Source organism: Microtus ochrogaster, unplaced genomic scaffold (genome assembly GCF_000317375.1).
Source record: "Microtus ochrogaster isolate Prairie Vole_2 unplaced genomic scaffold, MicOch1.0 UNK15, whole genome shotgun sequence".
Lineage (NCBI taxonomy): Eukaryota > Metazoa > Chordata > Mammalia > Rodentia > Cricetidae > Microtus > Microtus ochrogaster.
The window spans coordinates 2,683,237-2,705,306 of NW_004949113.1; the positions used below are offsets into that span (position 1 = coordinate 2,683,237).

A 22,070-nucleotide genomic window follows, 5' to 3' on the forward strand; every position below is an offset into this window, starting at 1 on the left:
GAGACTCAAGGCCGAGCTCCTCCTATAAAAGAAAAAAGCAAGTTACATAGCTTCAGTAAATACACAGTGGGTGCACTGGTTAATTTTTATGGTCAACTGGACACAAGTTGGGACCACCTGGAAGGGGGAAGCTGGGTTATGGAATTGCCTTGGTCAGACTGGCTAGAGACCACACCTGTGATGAACTGTCTCACCTGGTGATGACATAGAAGGGCCCAGCCCACTGTGGGACATCTTCCCTATGCACATGGCCTAGGCAATCTACAAAAGCTACAGAGAACAAGTCAACAAGCAGTGCTCCTCCCTGCTTACTGGAGATAAGCCAAGACCCCTGACTTCCATCAATGATGAAAAACCCACACCATGTGAACAACACTGCCAACTTCTGCTACCAGTTCAAGACGCAGTCTGGCTCCTTTGGTAAACAGTTGCAGAGGCCTCTGTGTGCTGATCCCAGAGAGACACGTCCCTGGACAGTTGTTTGGGGGCAGGGAGCCCCTTTAAGATCATTTTCAATTCAGGCTTCTCAGTCCAGCCTGCATGCTATCCTTTCTTGAAATTCCTTCCACTAAACAAATCCATCCATTGCTTTCTGATCCAGCCTCACGTGAGTTCTCAGGGCACAAGAAGAACACAGTGACATGATCTGCCAAACACACGTGAAGAGCCTCTAGCCCGGCTCTCGTCTGCGCGTTCACAAGCAGGGCCTCTACTGTCCTCATTTCTGCTGGCGTTCTGCTCTTCCAGACTCCCACTAGGATGCCCCTTTAACTCTGCTTACGGTACTCTAGGGTTTCTCTGACCCAGATTCCAGACTCTTCCACATTCCTCCTACACACTAGCTCCAAAAACCTACAAACGACACGGTGGTCAGGCCTGTTAGAACAACAGTACTACTCCTCGGTTCTAGCTGTCTGTGTGAATCACTTTTGTTACTGCTGTGAAAAAAAAAAAATACCTGGCAAAGCAACTTGAAGAACCAAGGACTTATTCTGACCTATAGTTTAAGGGAGTGCATGATGTGGGAGTCCCCTCTGTGTGCTGTGATTATTATTAATGAATAAAGAAACTGCCTTGGCCTGCTGATAGGGCAGAACTTAGGTAGGTGGAGAAGACTGGACTGAATGCTGAGAGAAAGAGGGCGGAGTCAGAGAGACGCCATGGATCCACAGACGGAGGTAAACCTGCTAAGACTTTGCTGGTAGGCCACGACCTCGTGGTGATACACAGATTAATAAAAATGGGTTAAATTAAGATGTGAGAGTTCGCCAATAAAAAGCTAGAGCTAATGGGCCAAGCAGTGATTTAATTAATACAGTTTCTGTGTGGTTATGTTGGTTCTGGGCGGCCCTCCCTGCAACAAGTACGGTTCATCATGGCAGAGGCAAAAGCTGGTGCCCAGCCACCGCTCCCCCTTTTCACTCAGTCCAGCCCTCAGCCCATGAAAGCTGCCATCCACATTTAGAGTAGACCTCACCCAGCTGACCTAATCTAGAAACTCCCTCCCAGACATCCCCCAAGGTCTAGCTCCTGGTAATTCTAGGTCCTGTCAAGGTTGACAGTCAAGAACCGTCATAGCTTGTCTGACAGAAATTCCCAGATTAATCTTCTATCGTGCTGGTGACATAGGCAGACATAATGGGCCTGCCATCAGCATTTCCTGAATGTTCTTAAGTGCCTTTCTCCGAGTTTGTGAGGAACAGGTAGGGTGTGACCATGACTCGGGAGGAGCTTTGTGGGCCACACTGCTGTATGTTGTACCTAGGCCTGGAAAGAAAGTGCAGGGGACCTCATTCAAACGTCACAACCTTTCACCCTCACTGGAAAGAGAAAGCGGGCCTTCCATCCCAAAGAATGGATATAAGCCAAGACCCCTAATTCAGAATGGTATTTGTCACTGGGGCTACTGGGCATGTCTTTTCTATGATCCTCACAGAAAACCTTGAGGTTGGTAAACAACTGTATAGATTCATTGCCAAGCCAGAGATGGCAGCGAGGGTCTAAGAGAAGGAATAGTCAAATAGAGACATCTTCAGGCACATGATTGCAAGGCAACATTTCAGGGTCATTTAGTTTCTTATTGCATTTTAATGACCGATAAAGAAGATATAAAAATGTCATTTATTCAGAAACCCCAGTGTTTTGCTTTCTGGTTATTTTAACAGATCAACTGCAACATACAATATGATTTCTTTGAAAAATCTCATGCCAAACACTATCATCTGTCTTCTGTGCTGTGGACGCGCGCAGTTCCTGCATGTCACGTGGTCGGGACAAAAGTGAGATGAAGTTAAACAGAAAGAACAACTTTCTCTTTTCTTGTCTGGCAACAGAAATGAGGAATCCTGGGAACTCCAGCCTCGGGCATGTTCCCGTTGTTTGCCGTGACTGGTTTCTGCAGAAAGTTAGAATGTACCCATTCTCGGGCACTACGCAGTGTTGGTGGGAACACGTGAGGGACCTTTGGGGTTTTCAGAGGTGAGAGGCAGCTTCCCACCCACCAGTTTTGTCTGCACTCTTCACCATCCAGAACCAGCCCTGAGTCTGCCACAGGGGTGACCAAAAGGGCTGGGCAGAGCAAGGGACTCATCTCGGTCCCAGCTCACCCTGTGCGCCATGGTGGGAGGGACCGTGGCTAGGGCCGCAAGACTCCACCTTCAGGATTCTCCTCTCACCCATCCATTGCCTCCTCTCCAATCAACCGTGGGACCGTCACAGCCCGACTTCTGCGGCTAGTAACATCGCAAATGCAGAGTCAGGCTTCTCGGCAAGGACTTCGGGCTTGTCAAACTCAATCACCTGAAAAGCAGAGAAGAACTGAAATTTTCAGAAAAAAGAAAAGCGACACACCATACAGCCCTAACCGGGGAAGCCTTTGAGGGGGTAACTCCAGCCAGAACGTCCTGCACCTTCCCATTTTCCATGACCAGGACAAGGTCACAGTTGAGAACCGTGTTTAGGCGATGGGCAATGGTCAACACCGTGCAGCTTTTGAAGGCCTCTTTTATAGTGCTCTGAACAAGGGTGTCCGTCTTGGAGTCCATGGAGGCGGTAGCTTCGTCAAGGAGAATGATCTGTTAAGGAAGAAGCGCCGTAAAAAGCCAAAGCTGTGCAAAGAGGAAAAGGCATAGCCTCCATTCTGTCCTAAAAGGCAAACACAATAAACTAAGCGCCCATCTTGAAAACCTGCAGAAAAGGCCAGAAATAAAGTCCAACCGCACCCGTCATCTTCCTCAGGGGAATGCGCCAGCAGAACAAGACTGTATTTTCTCCTCTCTTCAGGTAGTTTACTCAAACATTGCCAGGAGGAAGGAAGAGACACAGTGTGACACAGAATGAGCCAGCGTGGGCCTGACCGCAACACCTGTATTCCTTTGCTAGAGCTGCTGGGATAAATTACCTCTAACCTGGAGACTTGCAGCAACCCAAATGTGCATCTTACATTTCCAGAACCTGGTAATCTGAAATCAAGACTGGGAGCTGCCTTCCTTCCGCCTTTTCCAGCATCTGCAGGCCGCCTGCGTTCCTCAGCCCCCCCCCCCTTTCCTGACATCACATCTGCCCTCTTTGATGCTCCTGCTTGCGTCTTATAGAGACACATGGGAACAGGACACACTAGACGCACCCAGATAGCCCTCCTGTTTCAAGATCTTTACTGTCCTAACCTAATAGCAAGGTCCCCTTTGCCACATGGGGGAGCATACGAGTTTGGGGTACATGACAAGGACACCACTCTGGAGTTGAGAGGAGCATCCTTCTGACTGCCAAAGCTGTATGGAGTTTACAATTTGAAGGCTTAACCTCAACCCCTAACTATTCCTGACCTTGCCAAGTGACCTAATCCCCTCCCATATGAAGAGTTCACGTCTTATTATTCACACAAAGCACGAAAACTCGTAGCTACCTCACAGTGAAAGGTGCCACCAAGGGCATTAAACGGTCCCCTTTCCTTCTGTGAACACCTCCTGGGCACATATGAAGTGGATTCACACTGATGAATACCCGACTAGCAGGATTTCTTTGTTTTTCTTTAATTGTTATGTGTACATGTCTGTGTGCGGGTACATATACTTGTACATGCAAGTGCAGACAGAGTCCAGAAGAGGATGTAAGACCTCCTGGAGCTGGAGTTACAGGTTGCTATGAGCCACATGATCTGAGTACTGGGAATTGAACCCAGATCCTTTGGAAGAGCAGCAAACATTTTTTAACTACTGAGCACCTCTCCAGTCCCCAGAAAATAGGATTTATTAAAAAATAATAATGACAATGATAACTGTCATTCTCTTTCTCAGAATCAGGAAGGCTGTAAGCCATTTTGAAAAGTAAATGCAAATTTTCCGAATCTTTTAAGTGAGCACTCTGAAGGCTTGGGTGTCCAGGTACTATGCCTGAGGACTCGGGATTATTCAGGGACAAAGGGAAAAGTTGAGATCATACTTTCCAAACTCAAGCTTCCTAGGAGAATGCAGAGACCACGTAAGCGAGACCTCCCATCGTGAAGCCCGGATAAGGAAGGTGGCGCTCTTGAAAACGGCTGTTATTTTTCAATTTTTTTTACCCCTCACAACTTTGTCTTAAGAGACAGTGATCGGCTTTTAAATTGCTGCCTTGCTCTGTCTTTGCCGGAAGACAGGCTTGCGTCTCTGCCTCCCGGGTGGAGCGGCACCACGGGGAAGATCCAGAATTTGACCAATCCATTTCCCATGCTGTTTCCTTACTTTTGAATTACGGAGAAGTGCTCGGGCCATACAAAGCAGCTGGCGTTCCCCTACTGAGAAGTTTTCCCCATTTTCTGTGACTTCTGCCTCTAATTTCTCCGGGAGTTTCATTATCTATAAAACACGGAAAATGACACATTTATGCTGATGATCTATAAAATTGTCCTGCACCGTCTTATTGATTGCCCCCTCCTCTTGCATTTGTCCGCCTGCTTTATCTTACAATGGGAAAGAAAGTGCAAAGCAGCAACCATTTCAACCCTGCAAACAGGCGCTAGGGAGGGCCAGGGCGAGGGAGACGTTAATAATGTAAAGTCGGTGTGGTTCACCAGAAAGGACAAACCAGGCATGCGCTTCCAGAGAACGTCTAAGCAAATGGAAGTGGGCTTCGGGGTCGCAATTTTCATGGATAAAACAGATGGGATGGGAGAGTTTTCCAGAAGGCAGAGACAAAGTCTGCCTGCCCATTGCAACAAACTAAAGTGGCTTTGGGAGGTGCTTGCCTCGGCGCCCTCACCTCAGCTTGGGCTCCTAACAGGACAAGGTCTTATGTCATGGACATCTCAAACCAACCACCCTTGCAATCGCACAACAAGCTACACCCGTTCCTCACTCTGTTCTGATGAAGCTGGTGAGGCTACAGGCCAAGCAACATGGCCCTCCCTCACTCTGAACCCAGATGGACCCGGCATGGACACGTCACTTCTTTGAGCTTTAATTTTGTCATCTTGAAAATGAAGGATAACAGCACCAGCCTCCGAGGGCTGTGCAGGGGACCACAAGAGATGATATGATATGTAGCGCCGCTGCCCGGATCAGCCAGAGAGCTAACAAATACCACTGTGCTTGTTTTTGCTAACCAGGAACAACTAAGGATTGAACTGAAGTGGACTGACATGTGTCACTCCTGCAAATAAGGCTGACCAAGTGCTGGCCCGGGGACCAGGTATCTGGGGCAGTGGTGTTGGGAATGGACTCGTCGGGGCAGCCCCAGAAACCTACTGTGTCCCTCATGAATGTTCTCTCCAAAACATGCCAGAGCATCTCGTCGGTGTGACTGCCCAAGGGATCCAAGTTGAACCTGCGATGAAGCAAAGGAAAGCAAGCTGGATTCTCAAGGATGAGAGGATGGTGAGCACAGTGAAGACGAGAGGATGGGGAGACGTGATGTCACGAAGGCCCATGGGTGGCCTCTAGAAGCTTCTTCCCCATGGCATGTTGAGGGACAAGAATTGTGATGGGAGGAGCTTGCTCAGCCCAGGTCATAAGACCAAAGACCCACAACTCTCTGTGATGGAGCAGAGACCTTGGAGACAGGAAGGAGTGAGAGACCCCTCCAGTAGGAGATCAAACACAACCACCCCAGGGTCCACAGCATCACCACACCACAAAACATGCTGGACCTTATACAAGTTCTTGGCAATGAAGCGGGTACAAGAAACTTGGCCCAGTACCCCTTTCAGCCTCCAGGACAAGAGGCATGGCTGCAGATTCCAGGCCCCACCCAGGAATGCGAATCGAGTGTTTGGAGGTTCATATTGTATCTCTCATATGACCAGCTCTATAGCGTCTCCCTGTTTCATCCAGTGCCTGATGGGAGGACTTTTCCCTCTCTCTGGACCAGCTGAGATACTCGGGTCCTCCTGCGTTTTGACAGCAGGTCCTGAACCTGTGCAAATCTCAACCTTGGTCTTCTTGTACTCGATCAGTTTCTGTGCTATGGCAGGAATGAACGAATGCGCTTGCCCAAAGCCTGCTGCACGTGCAGACTCGGGAGTCAGTTAGTCCACTGTGCACTCGGGGGCACTTCTGAGACTGGTCATTGCTGACTGTGATGCAGTGCCAGAGCACAGGCATAAAATAGGGCTGTGTGGACCAACTGTGGCATCTGCTCAGTCAATGTGTAATAAAACCACCAATAATAGTATTGCTAATGTTATTAAAACTATTAATATCACTACTAATAATATGTTGATGTTAATGGTGTGATGATATAATATTATAATAATAGAGTTTCTGAAATACCAGCAAGACTCAGGACACTGTTCCTCAGCTCCTCCTAAAGCTTTAATCAAAACCCGACAGGGCTTCCGCGTGCCGGCGCAGGCCAGTTCCCTGAGCTAAGACTGCCAAGAACAGCCACGGCCCGGCAGTTTCTCAGCTGCTGGTTGGCCCAGTTTCACTGTCTCCAAACAGGAATGCACGATGATTGAAAACAGCTACCTTACTGTACCTACAAACAGGACAGGATCTTGGGGGATCATCGTCAGCTTGGTTCGGAGGTCCTCCAAACCCACGGTGCAGATATCCACCTCGTCGATGAAGATGGTCCCAGAGGCTGGCTCCACCAGACGAAACAGGGCCATGCCGAGTGATGATTTTCCTGGGGACAATGAGAGAGGAACAACGACTCCAACAGCAGTTTCCACTTCCATCATGGCCAAGCATTTAATTAAGGGAATTTTTAATGCAATGAAACTGGCTCCATGTGGATGCCTTTGCAGGCAGACAACCCTCACTCTGGGGGACCAGGCTGCCCTAACACCATTAACCTGCCAGTCCCCGCAGAGGCCGTTAGCGTATAACTCATCTTCTGGGCCTCATTTCTCCAGAATTATTCTCACTTAATTAATTCAAAATCTACTATGTATTTGCTTCCAACTCTCCACACCCGATCAACCTGAAACCCTAATTTACAGTAAAGAGATTTGAGGGGGAATAACGATGAATCCAGCACTCATGTTCGTCTCTCTGATGTGGCTTAAGCAGCTCAACCAGTACACATTCAAACCAACAACCCGGAAGAAATAAATGCAGAGTTTGTCCTCACCAGAACCTGTTCTTCCCACAATCCCAACCGTCTGCCCACTCTGAATGTTCAAGTTCAGCCCATCGAGAACGAGAGGGGTGTTGTCTCGGTATCTCATGCGGTAGTCCTTGAAGGTTATCTCCCCACGGCTTGGCCAGTCTTTGGGACACGTCCCCACTTTGAAGGGGTGAGTGTGTTCGGGAACACAGTTCTGAAAAGCAGAAAAGCCATTGACCAACTCAACAGCCACGGGTTTCTGCTGACTTAGCTCACTCATTCCGCAGCAGGCAACGCTGGTGCCTGTGGCGGTGAGCGAGACCCATAACCCTGTACTCAAGGAACACACGTTCTGCCCAGTGTGGTGCTACATTTATAGCCTGTGATTATAGCGTCCAGGAAGCTGATGCAGGAAGATTGAGAGTTCCAGGACAGCGTGGGCTATGTGAGATACTCTACGTGAAAAAGCAGGTCACATTTTAATGGGGGTACATTAGGTAATAAAAAAGAGTATTGTAATAAAATGCAGAAAGGACTTGTTTGGCAGGTGGGACAAGTGGAATAAAACTATGTGAGGGCTGAAGAAGACATCTCTGAGGCACTAGAACCGAGGCCTGGAAGGTAGAAAGGATGACAGCTACAAGGGTTTCTGTCCAGGACCTTCTAGACAGGGCAGACAGGTACTGCAAGGCCTGGCAGCCAGAAGAACCTTGAGAAACTCCAGAAATAAAAAGAAAACTCGTGTAGGGCTGGAGCTTAGTGAAGGAAGGATGGATGACTTAGGAGGCTAAGCAGGAGACAGCTGACACTGAGCTGCATGACATGGGTTAGTGTCAACACGATGACCTTGAAGTTGTGGGACAAATCCATAGCAAACCATGAGATCTGCAGGACTCAATCTAATTTCAGTGTCTACAAAAGCCATCACGGTGCTGGGATAGGAAGGGGCAAAGTGTGGGGAAGGTCAAGCTCAAAAATCTTTAGAGCTCAACAGAAAAAAAAAATTGAACTTTTCTTCAAAGGCACCCAACCTCCCACTCGAATGAGCACAAAGCCGGCTCCATTAGGAGACCAGCCCCACAGCTCACTTTAGGACAGCTCTCTCAGCACGAGGAGGCCCTTGGCTTCCATCAGGCTAACTGGCCAGCCCAAGTCTAGTCAGTGAATGACTTCAATTAGCTGAGAAAACATTTGCCTTCTTAGAGGGGACTTTTTTTTTCCGGGTATTTTGAAACCCTAGAAGATTCTGAATTAAAGATAAACGCATTTAAAGAGAAACAATACTGCACTAGCAATGCTTTTGGCTTAAAGAATCTGTTTATTTTATGCTCCAAATATTTCAGTATTTACAGAATTTGGGCTTGGGATTCTAACTCAAAATGTATACTTGGATAATTAATTGAAATGTGGTGTCCAGTCAAAAGCTTTCTGCTTACGTGTGGAACTGTCGCAAGGATTGTGAGCCCATCGCATCCATAAGCTCAATTAGAATACGCACACCCAGGAAGGTTTGTATGTTAAAGCAAATTATGAGGGCATTTAAAACAGGAAATTGAATGCTCTGAATTTTAAAATGTGTAGCAGTGTTGAATTAAGCTTGCAAAGGGGGCCAAACATTGTGCAAAGGCCCATGAAAGTGATGACTGGGTTCATGCAGACATCTTTCTCAGGACAGCTATGTTCCTACATTACTTTCAAAGACGAGGTGGGCTGATCTTCTTTTGCTGTTTATAACTCTAATCAAATATTAATTTTCAGGAACTGAAGAAAGGCACTGAATTTTGGATTGGATTGTGAATACATGTTTTAACAGGATGGGTCAGACACCAGTTACCATTCACACACCAGGCCAAAAAAAAAAAAAAAAAGGAAAGAACAAAACAGGGGCTGGAAAGATGGCTCAGTGCTTAAGAGCGTGTGTGGTTAAGAGGACCAAACTTTGATTCCCCGCACCCACGCTGGTGGCTCACAATCACCTAGAACTCCAGCTCCCAATACATCTGGCCTCCTCTCTCTCCTCTCTCTCTCTCTCTCTCTCTCTCTCTCTCTCTCTCTCTCTCTCTCACACACACACACACACACACACACACAATTAAAATTTATATAAACCCTTAAATAAAAATCAAAATATGCCCAAAGGGAGGAGCCTCCCCATTTTCCGCTGTTCACTCCTTACCGAAATGTACTCCCTCAGCAGCTCCGCAGAGGTGAACTTGGCTTGGGTCTCTGTTCCTGTTCGCACACACACTTGAAGCAATCCACTGAGCTGTTGGGAAGAAGCAGGTAGCTACTGAGGGTCCCCTACCCTCTCTTGGTCCCCGCTGTTTTGTCTCGCTTTTGTTTGTTTGTTGGTTGGTTGGTTTTGAAGTCTGCCACTTCAAATTACTACTTGGGCTGAAGCAACCTTCAAAAGAGGCTGGCAGTCCCAGCCAGGCACAAAGAAGGCCGCATTTCCTGTTGGGATGTTTAGCATTTAAACACTTCCTTTGTATTTAAAAACAAATGGTATTTACATTTTCTCTCTCCCTCCAGCTGGTGAGGAACAGCCCACCTTGGTCGTGCCTGTGAGCCAGTCCAACTGCCACAAGGAGGAGCTTCATCCTGAGAGCCTAGTGGCTAGGGATTGGCTCCTTACTGCCCCCTGGTGGGGCCCTGCATCCCACTCCCTAATGTTACCCCAACATCAGTCACAAGAAAGTCACTGAAACCAGAGAACCCTTGCACACAGCTGCTCCAGATGTAAGAAACTGGGATCCAGACTGAGGGAAACAGTTTGCCCCGGGGGACCCACGTTAGGTCAGGATCCCTCAGAATCTATCTTCAAGACGTGAGTGCAAGTCATAACCTGGCAGGGTTGGAGAAGGCCTTCTCCCCTGCTGCACATGTCTGCATCCAGGTCTCTAGAACCCAAGGATGCCATCCCATGCAGAGAAGGACCTTCGCAGCTATGACTAAACACCCTGCGTCCCTGGTTGGGACAAGCATTCTAACAGAAGAAACAGGAAAGAGCCAGAAGAGAAGGGGAAAAGAAGACAGATGCAAAAGTTAAGAGAGTGCCAGGAAATGCCACCAACCTCTGGAAGCTCAACAAACATGCAATAGTTCCCTGGAGCCTAAGGAGAAAGGCGGCTTTGCCAACCAACACTGCGCAGACTCTGGACCTCCAACATGCTGAGAGTTTAATTCCTCAAGCTCTTGGGGATCTGGTGCAGTGGCTGAGCGAATGACTACAGACTGTTAGTCCAGAAAGTACGGGAGCGGGAAGGAGAAAGGAGAGGCATGCTTCTGAGACTCTAGCACTGCGGGCCACTGAGACCCGTCTAGACGGGGATTTCTGGGAGACTGTGCAGGTGCACCACGACAGGTCACAGACTGCGATCTTCCTAGCGGTCCCTTTGTGTCTTGGGAATGGGATCCATGATATTTGGCACACCACCACCCCCTGCTCATACCCAATTCTACAGATGCTCAAGATTTGGATGTGAAATGACATCGTGTTTTCAGGGAACCTACGAAAGCTCTGGTAAGCGACTAGGCTTTCTCAGAAAAGGGCAGTGCAGTCAGAACAGGTGGAGGATGGGGGAGGAGTTTAAGATAATTGAGGAGGCTCCTCCAGGACCTTAGAGAGCTCTTCTCAGCAGGCCCTTGCCACTTTCCCTGCTCTTAACTCGGGCCCAGGGCTTCCCATTTCTCTTGGGCCTCAATCTGAATGATTTTTGCCCCCATCCCCTCCCTCAGGGCAAAACCTTGTTTGTGCTGTGTACTAGAACCTAAGGCCTGGTGGGTCAAACGTGCCCAGACTGCAAAATGCAACAACCTGCATAAGCTCATGCCTCATGCCAACGGCTCAGAATGAGAGGGTACATTGCTCCCAAGAAGGGCACAGATACATTTTGCTGAATACAAGAGTATCAGCTCCCAAATGCCTGGCAGCCCACCCGGATCCAGAGTTCCCACATGGGCACAATGCAAACCCAAGTAAGCACAAGGTCTCCATTGCGCTGTATGACGCCACTACGCCCTCATATTCTGCCCTGTGGTGTTACACATCCATTTCTCGTCTCTCTAGGGAGTTTCTTCCATTCTCAAGTGAAGCTCTGCGTTCTCCAAGTGGCACCATTATCAAGGGGGCCCACAGCCAGCTGGAGAGCAGGCATTAGCACACCTCAGCACATGCAAATTCTTCTCTGGCCCTGCAGGAAAGTTTGACAGCTGTCTCCTGGAAAACTGATAGTATTGCCCAAAAGCATGGCCTTAGTTGGTGAAAGCTGATTTACTTAGACCAATTAAGGCATTTTAATTTTATCTGCTTGATGCATTAAGAGGCAACAATGAAGACATCCACTACCAATGGGGAAAACTGGGCTACCCAAGCGAGAGTTATTTTCCCACCTCAGAGCACTGACGATGTCTCTGTTAGGTCGAAAAGCAACTCCAGTTCCCCAGACTCCAAAAGGCAGTCTAAATATGCAGAAACAGGCTCAACCTGGACTACAGGGGGCTTTCGGGCAGTTAGATAAAGCCAGCATTTCTGGGGAACTTGTGAAACTGGTTCCCCTCTACCAAAAGGAGTCCTTCCCTTACCTCTGGCAAAGGGACACATCGTGGTACCTATTCGCATACCAAAGCGCATGCTGGCATCCAGGCTCCCTCAGTAGGGCCTGTTGCACATTTCCAAGTCTATCCTGGCATCCTAGCCCTTGGTACCTCCTCCCCTGCCCTAAACTTACCCTAGCTCACGCCTCCCTTATCTACAGGAAAAAAAAATCCCCCTTAACCATACCGCGGAGTGGTCATGTCTTCTGTTTTTTACACTCTCTCTCTAGCTTGCATCCCAACAAACTATTTAAATGATACCAGAGATGTTTTCAGAAAGAACAACTTCTACATCCAGACGACGGGAGTCACACGTTTCTGCTGGAGGGCATCAGGTGAGACCCTCTGCTAGAACAGAAAGGTGTTTCTAAAGTTTAGAACAGAGCCCCGGTTTGAGATGGGGGCCACAAAGAGGTGGGCTGCTTGGCGGCCCTTCTAAAGGCAACCGCTTTTGGTGGACCCATTCACGCCTTTCCTCATCTTCCCCCCAACCACATGGACACATTTTCCCCTAAGTTCATGCACAAGAGCCTGTGCATATCTACACACACACACACACACACACACACACACACACCCTTTCCTAAAGAAAGTGAGTTGACAACTTGGGAATATATGGGACTCTAAGAATATTACTCTAGGGAAAAACAGTGCCTAAAGGCCAACTCCTTGGCTGCTTTGGAAAAGAGAAGCAAATATATTAAAAAAAAAAATGCCACCCCAGCACCTGCAGAGATAGAGAATATCCCAGGAGGGAAGCCACAAAGCCACACTCTGAAAAGCCAAAATAATTCTCCCATCCTTAAATACAAACTAATGGAGAGATAGATAAAGAAACCAAGGGGAGGAGAGTAGGAACTGGATAAACAAGAAGAAAAACTGACCCTGGAGAAAACAAATAAAGAAGAGATGAAAGGGGGTTAGTATTAATATTAGATTAATATCCTTAGAAAAGATAAAAACACATTTAAGTCTTTTTAACATGAGTCTTTTAAAGACTGAAAGAACGAAAGTATGTGAAATCTGATGTGCGAACACAGGGTTACCACACTGAAAATTCAGAACTGTGGCTAGATCACAAAGCTGAGAAAAATTCCCAGAAAACAAAACAGGAAGAAACTGGGCAAATGAGGAAGCAGAGGGAGCACACTGGGGCCGGAAATAGCTCTGCTCTTTCAGAGGACCTGGGTTTGACTCCCAGCACCTGCTTGGTGGCTCACAACTTTCTGTCACTCTAATTCCAGGGATCCAGTGCTCTCTTCTGGCCTTTGTAGGTACCAGAATGAATGAGGTTCATGAACATGCATGCAGGCGAAACAGCCATACATGTGACACGAAAATAAACAAATAAAAAGGGCGGGAGAACATTTCCTGAGTGCAGAAGAGATTTGACTTTGACCTGAAAAGAGTCGGCGTGGTGCATTATGGGACAGGGAGGAGTGTGGTAGCACAAGTCTGTGATCCCAGCACTGGGAGCCTGAGGCAGGAAGCTCTCAAGCTTGCCTCAAAAATATAATAAATACACAAGCCCACTACTGAACACAGTATGTTTTAAGAGTCCCACACTCAGAATCTGTCCTGAAGTGAACTCAACAGAAAAGGTTGTTTGGAATCTGGGGGGGGGGGGGGGAGGGAGGGGGAAGGTAGGAGGGACATTCCAGACCCCGCCCTCAGCACACCAAGCAGCATCTACCCTAGGCCACTCCCCTGGAGTTACTTCAGTCCACACTCTGGCCCTGAGGAAGCCTGCCCTTGGTGCCACCACCCCTCCTCGGTGGTTCTCTCCTCTTCCCCTGGGGCCACCCGGGAATGCTTTGCTCAGATTAAACCTGGATTTATTAATTCAGTTTGATTGATTGATTACATCAGCGGCCGTGGATATTCAATAACTTATCAAAGGTTCCAGACCGCACATTCCCAGGGACAAGGTTTAGGGACTAACCACCCTTAGCTTAAATCACAGGGCAGAAGTGAATCTCTCTGGATCTCATTTTTCTCATCTGCAAAGTGAGACTTATGGAAACATCACAGGGCTGTCGAGAGCCCCGAAGGAAGTCATTTACGGTACCTGAAGGACAGGGAGTGCTGTGTGTTCACCTCGTGCATTATTATTCAAAGAGAAAGGCCCCTGAGCAGCCGAGAGCCTGTTCCTAATCATTGCCAGAAGCCTCTTCCTAGTTAGTCCCACTGTGAAGCCGCGTGTGATTGAGATGGAACGGAACTCCACACCTTGGCCCCAATCAATCATTCCACTCCGGCCAAACCACTACCTAGTCCCTGGCGTCCTGAATCAACCCAGTGAGAATAAAGCCCGGACTTTTGCTGAGTGGGAAATGTTCTGCTCTGTTTTCCTACAGATCCCAGAGACTGTTTGTCACCCCACTGCACACCCGTGAGGGAGGCGTCACACAAGGGGACAAAACCAGGTTCCGGGATCCAACTGTGCCTGAAGCCCACACCATTGCTCCAAATGGCAATGACACCTGTAGCTAAGCTCCATTTTTTTTTTTTAACCTTTTTGGAGTTTTCTGCTGCATTCACCCGAAAGCGTCCCTTCTGGTACACCATTGGCACATCCACCACATACCGGCTCTTACCTGGATGATGTAAGACAGTGACAAGCCTTTGGAAGAAGCACTGATTGAAGAAAAGCTCAGGGTCACCAACAAGGCCACAACAAAGGTGACGATGTTCATGAGGACGTCCATTCGGAGCGCAAACCACCTGAGCGCACAGTTGAAGTACAGGAGGTGGCTGGAGTTCTCATCGTTCAGTGTCTTAAACCTAAAGTTGAGAAATCAGAGGAAATAAGAGCTCACTCGGGTCCTGTTTGCCTTGATGGGAGATTCGGGCTTCTAATGGAACCTAGACTGGGTGTTTTGAACGCCTTCTTACAAGGTGACTGTTACAAAAATGAGCATATATCCATGTTCCTGCTGCCACCACAGGCATCTTTGATTCGCACACATTCTGAGAAATTTCGTGTGGCAGTTGACAGGGTGCTAAGTGGGCTCTCTCTCTCTGTCTCTCCCAGAGCTAGCAGCTAGAGCCCACAGCTATGCACAAAACTGTTGAAAACCTCATTCATACTCTAGCTTCGTGGTATCCACAGGCCTTGAGAAATCTATAAATGGCTCCTTTGCTATTAAACACAGGGGTCAATGGTAGTGACAGTAGGAAAGGAAGGTGTTTGCCCGCATCCCTCCCAGCTCCCCTCACCAAGATCAAGATTATCATTTGAGCTGGCATAGTGGCACACACCTGTAATCCTAGCACTTGAGAGGGTAAGGCAGAAGAGTCATAAGTCCAAGGCCAGCATGGGCTACATGGCAAGATCCCATCTCAAAACCAACCAACCAAATCACTCCTTAAAAGGCTGATGGGGTGGGGCGGGGTGGGGCTTCTCTTCAAGGAAAGGAAACTGATTTCTTGTGCCCTGTTGTAGTGTCCACTGGATCCCAGGTCTTTGCATGGGGCAGAATGACAGAAAGATGGCATAGCCAGGAGATCTAAGAAGAAAGGCCCACCCCGGAGACACTGGTTCCCATGCGTTCCCCAGACATAAGCAGCGTGCATCACAACAGTCAGTGTGGAGCTGACAGAGTAAAAGTGAAACAGAGCTGTCTCTATGACTGGAGCAGAGAGGCTGCCACAGCCCAGGAACGTGATGGGGTGCAGCCAGGCAGAGCTGCGTGTGGTTGGGTTGTGTTGAGGCTTTCATCCGGCCATACTGCATCTGCACAGGGAGCTAGGTCAGAAGGAAGGAGCAACAGAAAGGGGAGACTAGATACAGATGAGGACTCCTTTCTGGTCCTTTCCCTAGCCTCCCCTGTGGGAGCGTCAGAGAAGAGAAGCAGGGCTTTAAAACACAGCGAGCTTCCCCACTGCAATCCTGTCTCTCATCCCCAATGCTCACACACACATACACACATGCATGCACACACGTGTGCACACAGAGCACAGCCTGCTTTACCAAGCCTCCAGGCAGAAAAACCTCTGTCAGAGCCTCAAGTTTTAGGTGAGCTGCCAGGGACATCTATTCCTTGGCACACTAATGGGCCCTCACCTAGTGGGAAGGGACCTTTATGAACAATTGGTGGGGATTGTGGGAAGAAAAGGAAAGTCTTCCAAGTATAAATCCCCAGGCAACACAACTCTTCCACACACCATCCCACCTCCTATTTTGTCTCCTCTCTAATTTGCTTGCTTGTTTCTGTTTTGTTTTGTTTTGTTTTTACCAGAGCTTGGTCAAAATACTTTCCCAAATACCACAATCTTTCTACTGGTCTGGTGGCAAGTGTAATCTACGTCAAAAGTCGGAGCTCTCCCAAAGGCGAGTGTCACACAAGGAGGGACCCTGTCAGTCGTGTGAGGCCAAGCTCACTATGCCAAGCACTTGATGAAGCTACGGGAAAACAAAGTGTCCAAGTCTTTTGTTTGCTCCAGGCAAAGAACTGAATGTTCTACTATTGCTCATGATCTCGTCATCAGAGGGACCTGTGTGATACAGGGCCCTAGACAAATAGCATCAACTATGATTTCACTGAATGGATTATTCTATTTTATCTCAGCACTGGCCTCTTAGTTTTGGTCTTTTGGTAGTATCCCAGAGTTCTTGGCTGCTGCCGCCATACTCATTCACTTTTCCTTTCCTTACTGATCTTAGGCATAGGATTTCCCCACCCTTGCCTTCCATCTCTGATGCCCTTTTCCTGCCTCATCACATCTGCTGGCAATCTTTCCTATGGTGTTTTTATTTCAGCCACTGATTGTTTGGTTTCTAACTTATTTTTCCTTGTTGAATTTCTCTTTGTCTATATTGCTGATTTTCTTGGGTTTTTTTTTCCCTCTAACTGTCCTCTTCCTGTCCCAGATTGACTCCGATCACTTGTTTGTGTCCTCTTTTAGGTAGTTCATTATTTTCACTAGGACACTTTGGAAAGTCTCGCCCCGGCATTTCATCTATTTCCTTATCCTCTGAGTCATCAGCAGAAAAATTATGGCCCATGGAGTCACAGTGCCAGGTTTTATCTTATTTCTTCTCTTTTTATGGTGACATTTGTCTACCTCTTGAGTTAAATATCTCTTTTAATTTTATTTGTGGATCTTCATATGGAAGAACTGATTTTTTTAAGGGTGTGAAAAGAATAGTACATTTTCCCATGGCATCTGTGAAGACGATACATGGCATTATAATTCGTTTCCTTCCCTCATGGGCCTCCCAGCGCCCTCCCTCCCTAACTCTACAGCCAACTATTGAGGGCTGGGACCCCCATGACACTTTCAGGGAAGTCTTTTGTTCTCCCTGCCACCACTAGGAGCCCCATAGGCTGAACAATAGTGATTTCTATCTCGTAGGGCACACATCCTTTTCTTTGTACTTTTTGGGTATCCTGTCACCACCTTCATGGATTTCTGGAGCTCCTCCCCTCTTTCTTGCTGTGAAGAAAAGAGCACTCATTTTGTTCTGCTCCTTCTTCTTCACGGGGATACACAGCAGTGGCTTCTAGTTCACTATCTCACTCAGAAGTTGCAACTTATGTATTTTCTATAGCATGTTAGAAGTCTAAAACTATATGACTCAACTAACCTAGTCTCCAGGTTTTGACAAGAAGGAAACTGGCCTATCCCCAAATAAATAAATAAATAAATATAGGCTTTCAAAGTTAGTTTTATGAACTTGGGCATAGTGGCTTACACCTGCAACCCTTACCCGCTTGGGATGGATATATGACTGCAACATACAGGCTGGCCTAGGCTGCCTATCAAGACCATGTCTCAGCTAGTCAACTATGGGTATAGGAGGAGTTTGCTATACCCATAGATCGGGTGAGTATCTTGACTCTTATTAGGGAAGCTTCTCATTGCGGTGGATGGCAGTTAGCACAGAGACCCTAGCTGGTCGATGTACAGAGAAGAAGAAACTGTGGTGTGCTCAGTCCTTCACAGGACATACTTATCACACCCTTCCATGCCAGACTCAGGGACCTTCATGGAAGTGAGTGCAGAAAGATTGTAAGAGTCAGAGGGGTGGACTGCACCAAAGAAAGCGTCTTCCAGACACCACAAAGTGGGCACAAGGCCTACACAAGCTCATGCCAGACAAAAGTCCAGCATGGAGGAGAGGGAAGGGACGGTGAAGTCCCACCACTAGCTGAGAAGATATTGGCATTTGGTGGCTATTGGAAGCGAGTCAGTGATTGTAAACGAGGTGACCTCCGTCAGGGTGAATCAGAGACAGGCCTCGCTCTACAGACCAGGTGAATAATGTGAACTGAACTTGACCAAGAGAGAGAAAGAGAGAGAGAGAGAGAGAGAGAGAGAGAGAGAGAGAGAGAGAGAGAAGAAGGAACTCAAAACTGAGAGCTGAGAGGGAGGAGTTGGGAATGGGGGATGTTGAATATGATAAAAATATGTTATATGAAATTTGTAAAGAATTAAAATATTGTTTTCAAAATATGTATTTATTGTAAAAGAACATTCAATACTATGAAAGTCATATTCAAAATAACTTTTAAAAAGAAAACCTTGTGAGTTGAAAAAGAAAAGATAGGAAGAAATATAAAAGTTTCTATCCCTTTGTCTGAAATGCTTAAGACCAGAAAAGTTTCCAATTTGGGGTTTTTTAATCAAATGAATGAATGAATTTACTTAGCTATTTTATACGAATGGGTACTTTGCCTGGCTGTATGTCTGGCACAATGTGCATGCATGGTGTCTATAGTGGCCACAGAGGAGGATCGTGTCCTCTAGAACTACAGCTCCTGACAGTCGTGAGTTACCATGTGCTGGGAATCGGGACCAAAACCAGGTCCTCTGCAAGAGCAGCCAGTGCTCTCGGGCAGTCTCTCCAGCCCCAGTCTGAATTTATTTTTTAATCCTGGAATATTTGTATATGCATAATGAGAAAGCTTGGATATGAGTAACAAGTTTATCTGCAAAGTGGCAGGTTATTCCCCTGATTGCTTTATTTTACCTTACAGTGCTGGGGATTCCAAGCAGGGACTTGCACAGGCTAAGCAATGCTTAAAGCTCAAAGCAACGAGCTGCACCCCAGGTCCTTTTTTTGACTTCTTGAGACACTAAGTCTCACTAAGGTCTCAATAAAATGTACAGCCTGGCTCTGAACTCACTCTGTAGCCAAGGCTTGGTCCTCTTGCCTAAGCCTCCTTAGTAGCTGGAACCACAGATTTGTGCCTCCAGGACAGACACCTGCAGATAATTTTCACACATTTTTTTTTACTATGCCCATGTCTTCGCTACAGCCTGCAACATGAGGCCAAGTGCAGCATGAGAACAGTGTTCAAAGAGTTTGGGATTTCAGAGCTATTCAGATTTTGGATTATTAACTCATGATTAGGCATATAACGTGTACATGAAAATATGAGCAAGAGTGGAATTTGAGGCCTAGGAGTGATTTTGCATACTTTCTGTTTTTCCCTATTTTCCTAAAATTGAACACACTTCAGCAAGAAATAAAATATATAAAGTTGTATATATACGGAACTGAAAATATAGTTCAATTGTGATGTGCTAATCTAACATTGCACAAGGCCCTGGGTTCATCCCCAGCATGGCTCAGGCATGTCTTCTCTCTGCCCCTCCCCTTTTCCTGCCCCCACCCCTGTCTACACACACACACACACACACACACACACACACACAGAGTCATTTATCTTTTGGGGCCCTAAATACTGGAAATAGAACTCCTGATTCTGCCAGCCCTTTACCTGTCCCCAACATTTCTACGCTCAGTGCCAAAGAAGCCTGGGATCCCCATTTGGGCCAGGGAATGTGATGGGGAGACCCTGGAGCAGGGGCCCATCAACTCACTTGCTAATGCAATCGTCCTTTTTGTCATAGGCGTGGATGACACCCAGACCCTGCATGGAGGAGGTGATGTGGGAGAACCAAGGCGAGCGGCTGATGTTCTCCACCTGCTTGAGCTCCTGGACTCCTCGATGGAAAATGCTGCAGGGAGATCGAGAGGGTCCAAGCGGGTCACAAAAACTGGTCTCAGAGAGGTCTCCCTCAACACAGGCAATCCGACCATGCCTTCCATGTGACAACTAAGTCAAAGTTGGTATAACTGGGAGAGAGGAGCCTGCCATTCCTCTCCAGGATGCCCTGTCTGGGTGTCTAAGGCCTGGGCTGCTGAGCAGTTTGAGTGCACTGTTGCTTCAGACCCGAGTGCTTCCTGTCACGAGAACGGCAGGCAGTACAGGATGCTGTTCTAGTCTTTGAAGACCCAAAAACACAGCCATGAACATAAGCCAACCTGTTTGTGATGACCAATCAGAGAACAAGCTGAGAGGGTTGCCTTCCAGAGGCAGTTTTGTACAAACATCATGATAGCCTTGGGAACTGAGTTCAGAGTACTGAACTGAATTCTCAGAGAACTGTCTTGTACCTTACAATGGGAGCCCCAAGTGCCCTGACAATGGGAGAACTATGTCCCTGAGCACTCAAGTTTGCTGGCTCGGAGACAGCCACACCTACCTCCAGACTCTCAGCTGAAATCAACCCCCAGAGTAAGGAAAGCACAGAGCTCAGTGAATTCATTGCAAACTTACGAATAACTACATAGGGGTCCCCTTTGGTCTTTCCTGTGCTTATAGCAAGGAAGAGGGTATGTAGGGCAGATTTCTTTTAAACTTTAACTTAGTCACTCAACAGCCACAGAGTAGATCAACAGCCAACAAAGTAAATGGCCAAGAAGAGTGTAGCAAACTAATCCACTTGAACTTCTGACCTCCGCGACGTGTTCCATCCTTGCGATGGATTTTCTGAAAACATTTTTTACTCATTGCTATTTTATCCATTATCACAATGAAAGCCTGAACCTGGAAATGTGTACTTTTCCGGATTCCAAACTTCCAAAGGGTTCTTCAGTGAGAGCCTGGTTCTGCGGAACCCTGGGGCACCAGTCTTAATTCTCACGCTCTCACTGCTCTCATTGGGTACCCATGCTGGTCTCCAGCCCCAGCACATGCCTCATGCTTTTGCCATTACCACTGCCTCTGACTTAAGCAAACTGCACTTGTGACTGCAACCACTTCTCCCAGAACACCGTTCTCAGCATATCAGTCCCCCACCTTAGGTTGTCCTTGCTTGTACCGATCTCCTCGACACCCCAAAGTCTCCCACCTGTGAAACCCTAATGGCACTGCCTTGGAAATGTCCCTCACCCCACCCCTTTCTTGCCCTCACTACTGTCACTCATGTCGGGTCCTCGTCAGTCCTTGCCCACACTCTAAACCTCTCCAGTTTGCTCGCCATCTTATTCTGTTTCTAACGGGCTAGCTTCCTGGCAAAGCTGGACAGCTGGTACAGACCTTTCTGACTTACAGTTTTCCTCCCTCTCAATACTCCCCATAGTGACTGACGAGAAATCCCACCGCCCCCACTGCAGAACAAGCTAACTGTGTGCCCCGGAAGCTGGAAGCTCGCCACTTCAAGTTCCCCTCTAGACGGATGTGCACGACTTCAGGAGCTGTCCCCATTCCTTTCCACCCCCTCTCTGTACACGTCAGTCTCTAGCTGCAGTGGAAGCTGTTGATCAAAATTCAAAGTGACGGCAGAGGGTGTCTATGGAGCCCAGTGGTTTTAAGAATGAATCAGAAGACAGATGGCAACCATGCTTACTAGCTTTCTGGCCTGGGGCTAGGGACTTAACCTCCTAGTAACTTACCCACCTCCCAGCATTGCTCTGGGGCCAAAAAGCCAGATGTGTGCAAGGAACTTACCATAGCACATGGTGTTTAACAAATGTCAAAAATCTAGGATTCTCCCATCAAAGAAAAAGCAAGTGTTCAACATCATCATCTGACTTCCAAAATCACTTGCCTCCCAGCACCACCTGTATCCCAGCATCACTGGCCTCTGAGCATCAACTGCCTGCCAGCATCACCTGTCTCCCAGCATCACGTGCCTCCCAGCATCACCTG

General features: G+C 47.6%; 1 protein-coding gene across 1 annotated transcript in view; it reads right to left on the reverse strand.

Moving 5' to 3' along the window:
• Positions 1 to 2,127: 2,127 nt before the first annotated feature.
• The window catches only part of Abcc12 (ATP binding cassette subfamily C member 12), a 63,422-nt gene continuing 43,479 nt past the window's right edge, over positions 2,128 to 22,070 (reverse strand). Inside the window, exons 22-30 of the mRNA XM_026789172.1 lie at positions 19,957 to 20,094; positions 14,721 to 14,907; positions 9,704 to 9,793; positions 7,552 to 7,741; positions 6,945 to 7,104; positions 5,724 to 5,802; positions 4,722 to 4,835; positions 2,910 to 3,074; positions 2,128 to 2,799 (exon numbers count right to left, since the gene is read on the reverse strand). Of these exons, the coding sequence (XP_026644973.1) occupies positions 2,713 to 2,799; positions 2,910 to 3,074; positions 4,722 to 4,835; positions 5,724 to 5,802; positions 6,945 to 7,104; positions 7,552 to 7,741; positions 9,704 to 9,793; positions 14,721 to 14,907; positions 19,957 to 20,094 (1,210 nt within the window). The 3' untranslated portion in view covers positions 2,128 to 2,712. The remainder of the gene's footprint in view (positions 2,800 to 2,909; positions 3,075 to 4,721; positions 4,836 to 5,723; positions 5,803 to 6,944; positions 7,105 to 7,551; positions 7,742 to 9,703; positions 9,794 to 14,720; positions 14,908 to 19,956; positions 20,095 to 22,070) is intronic.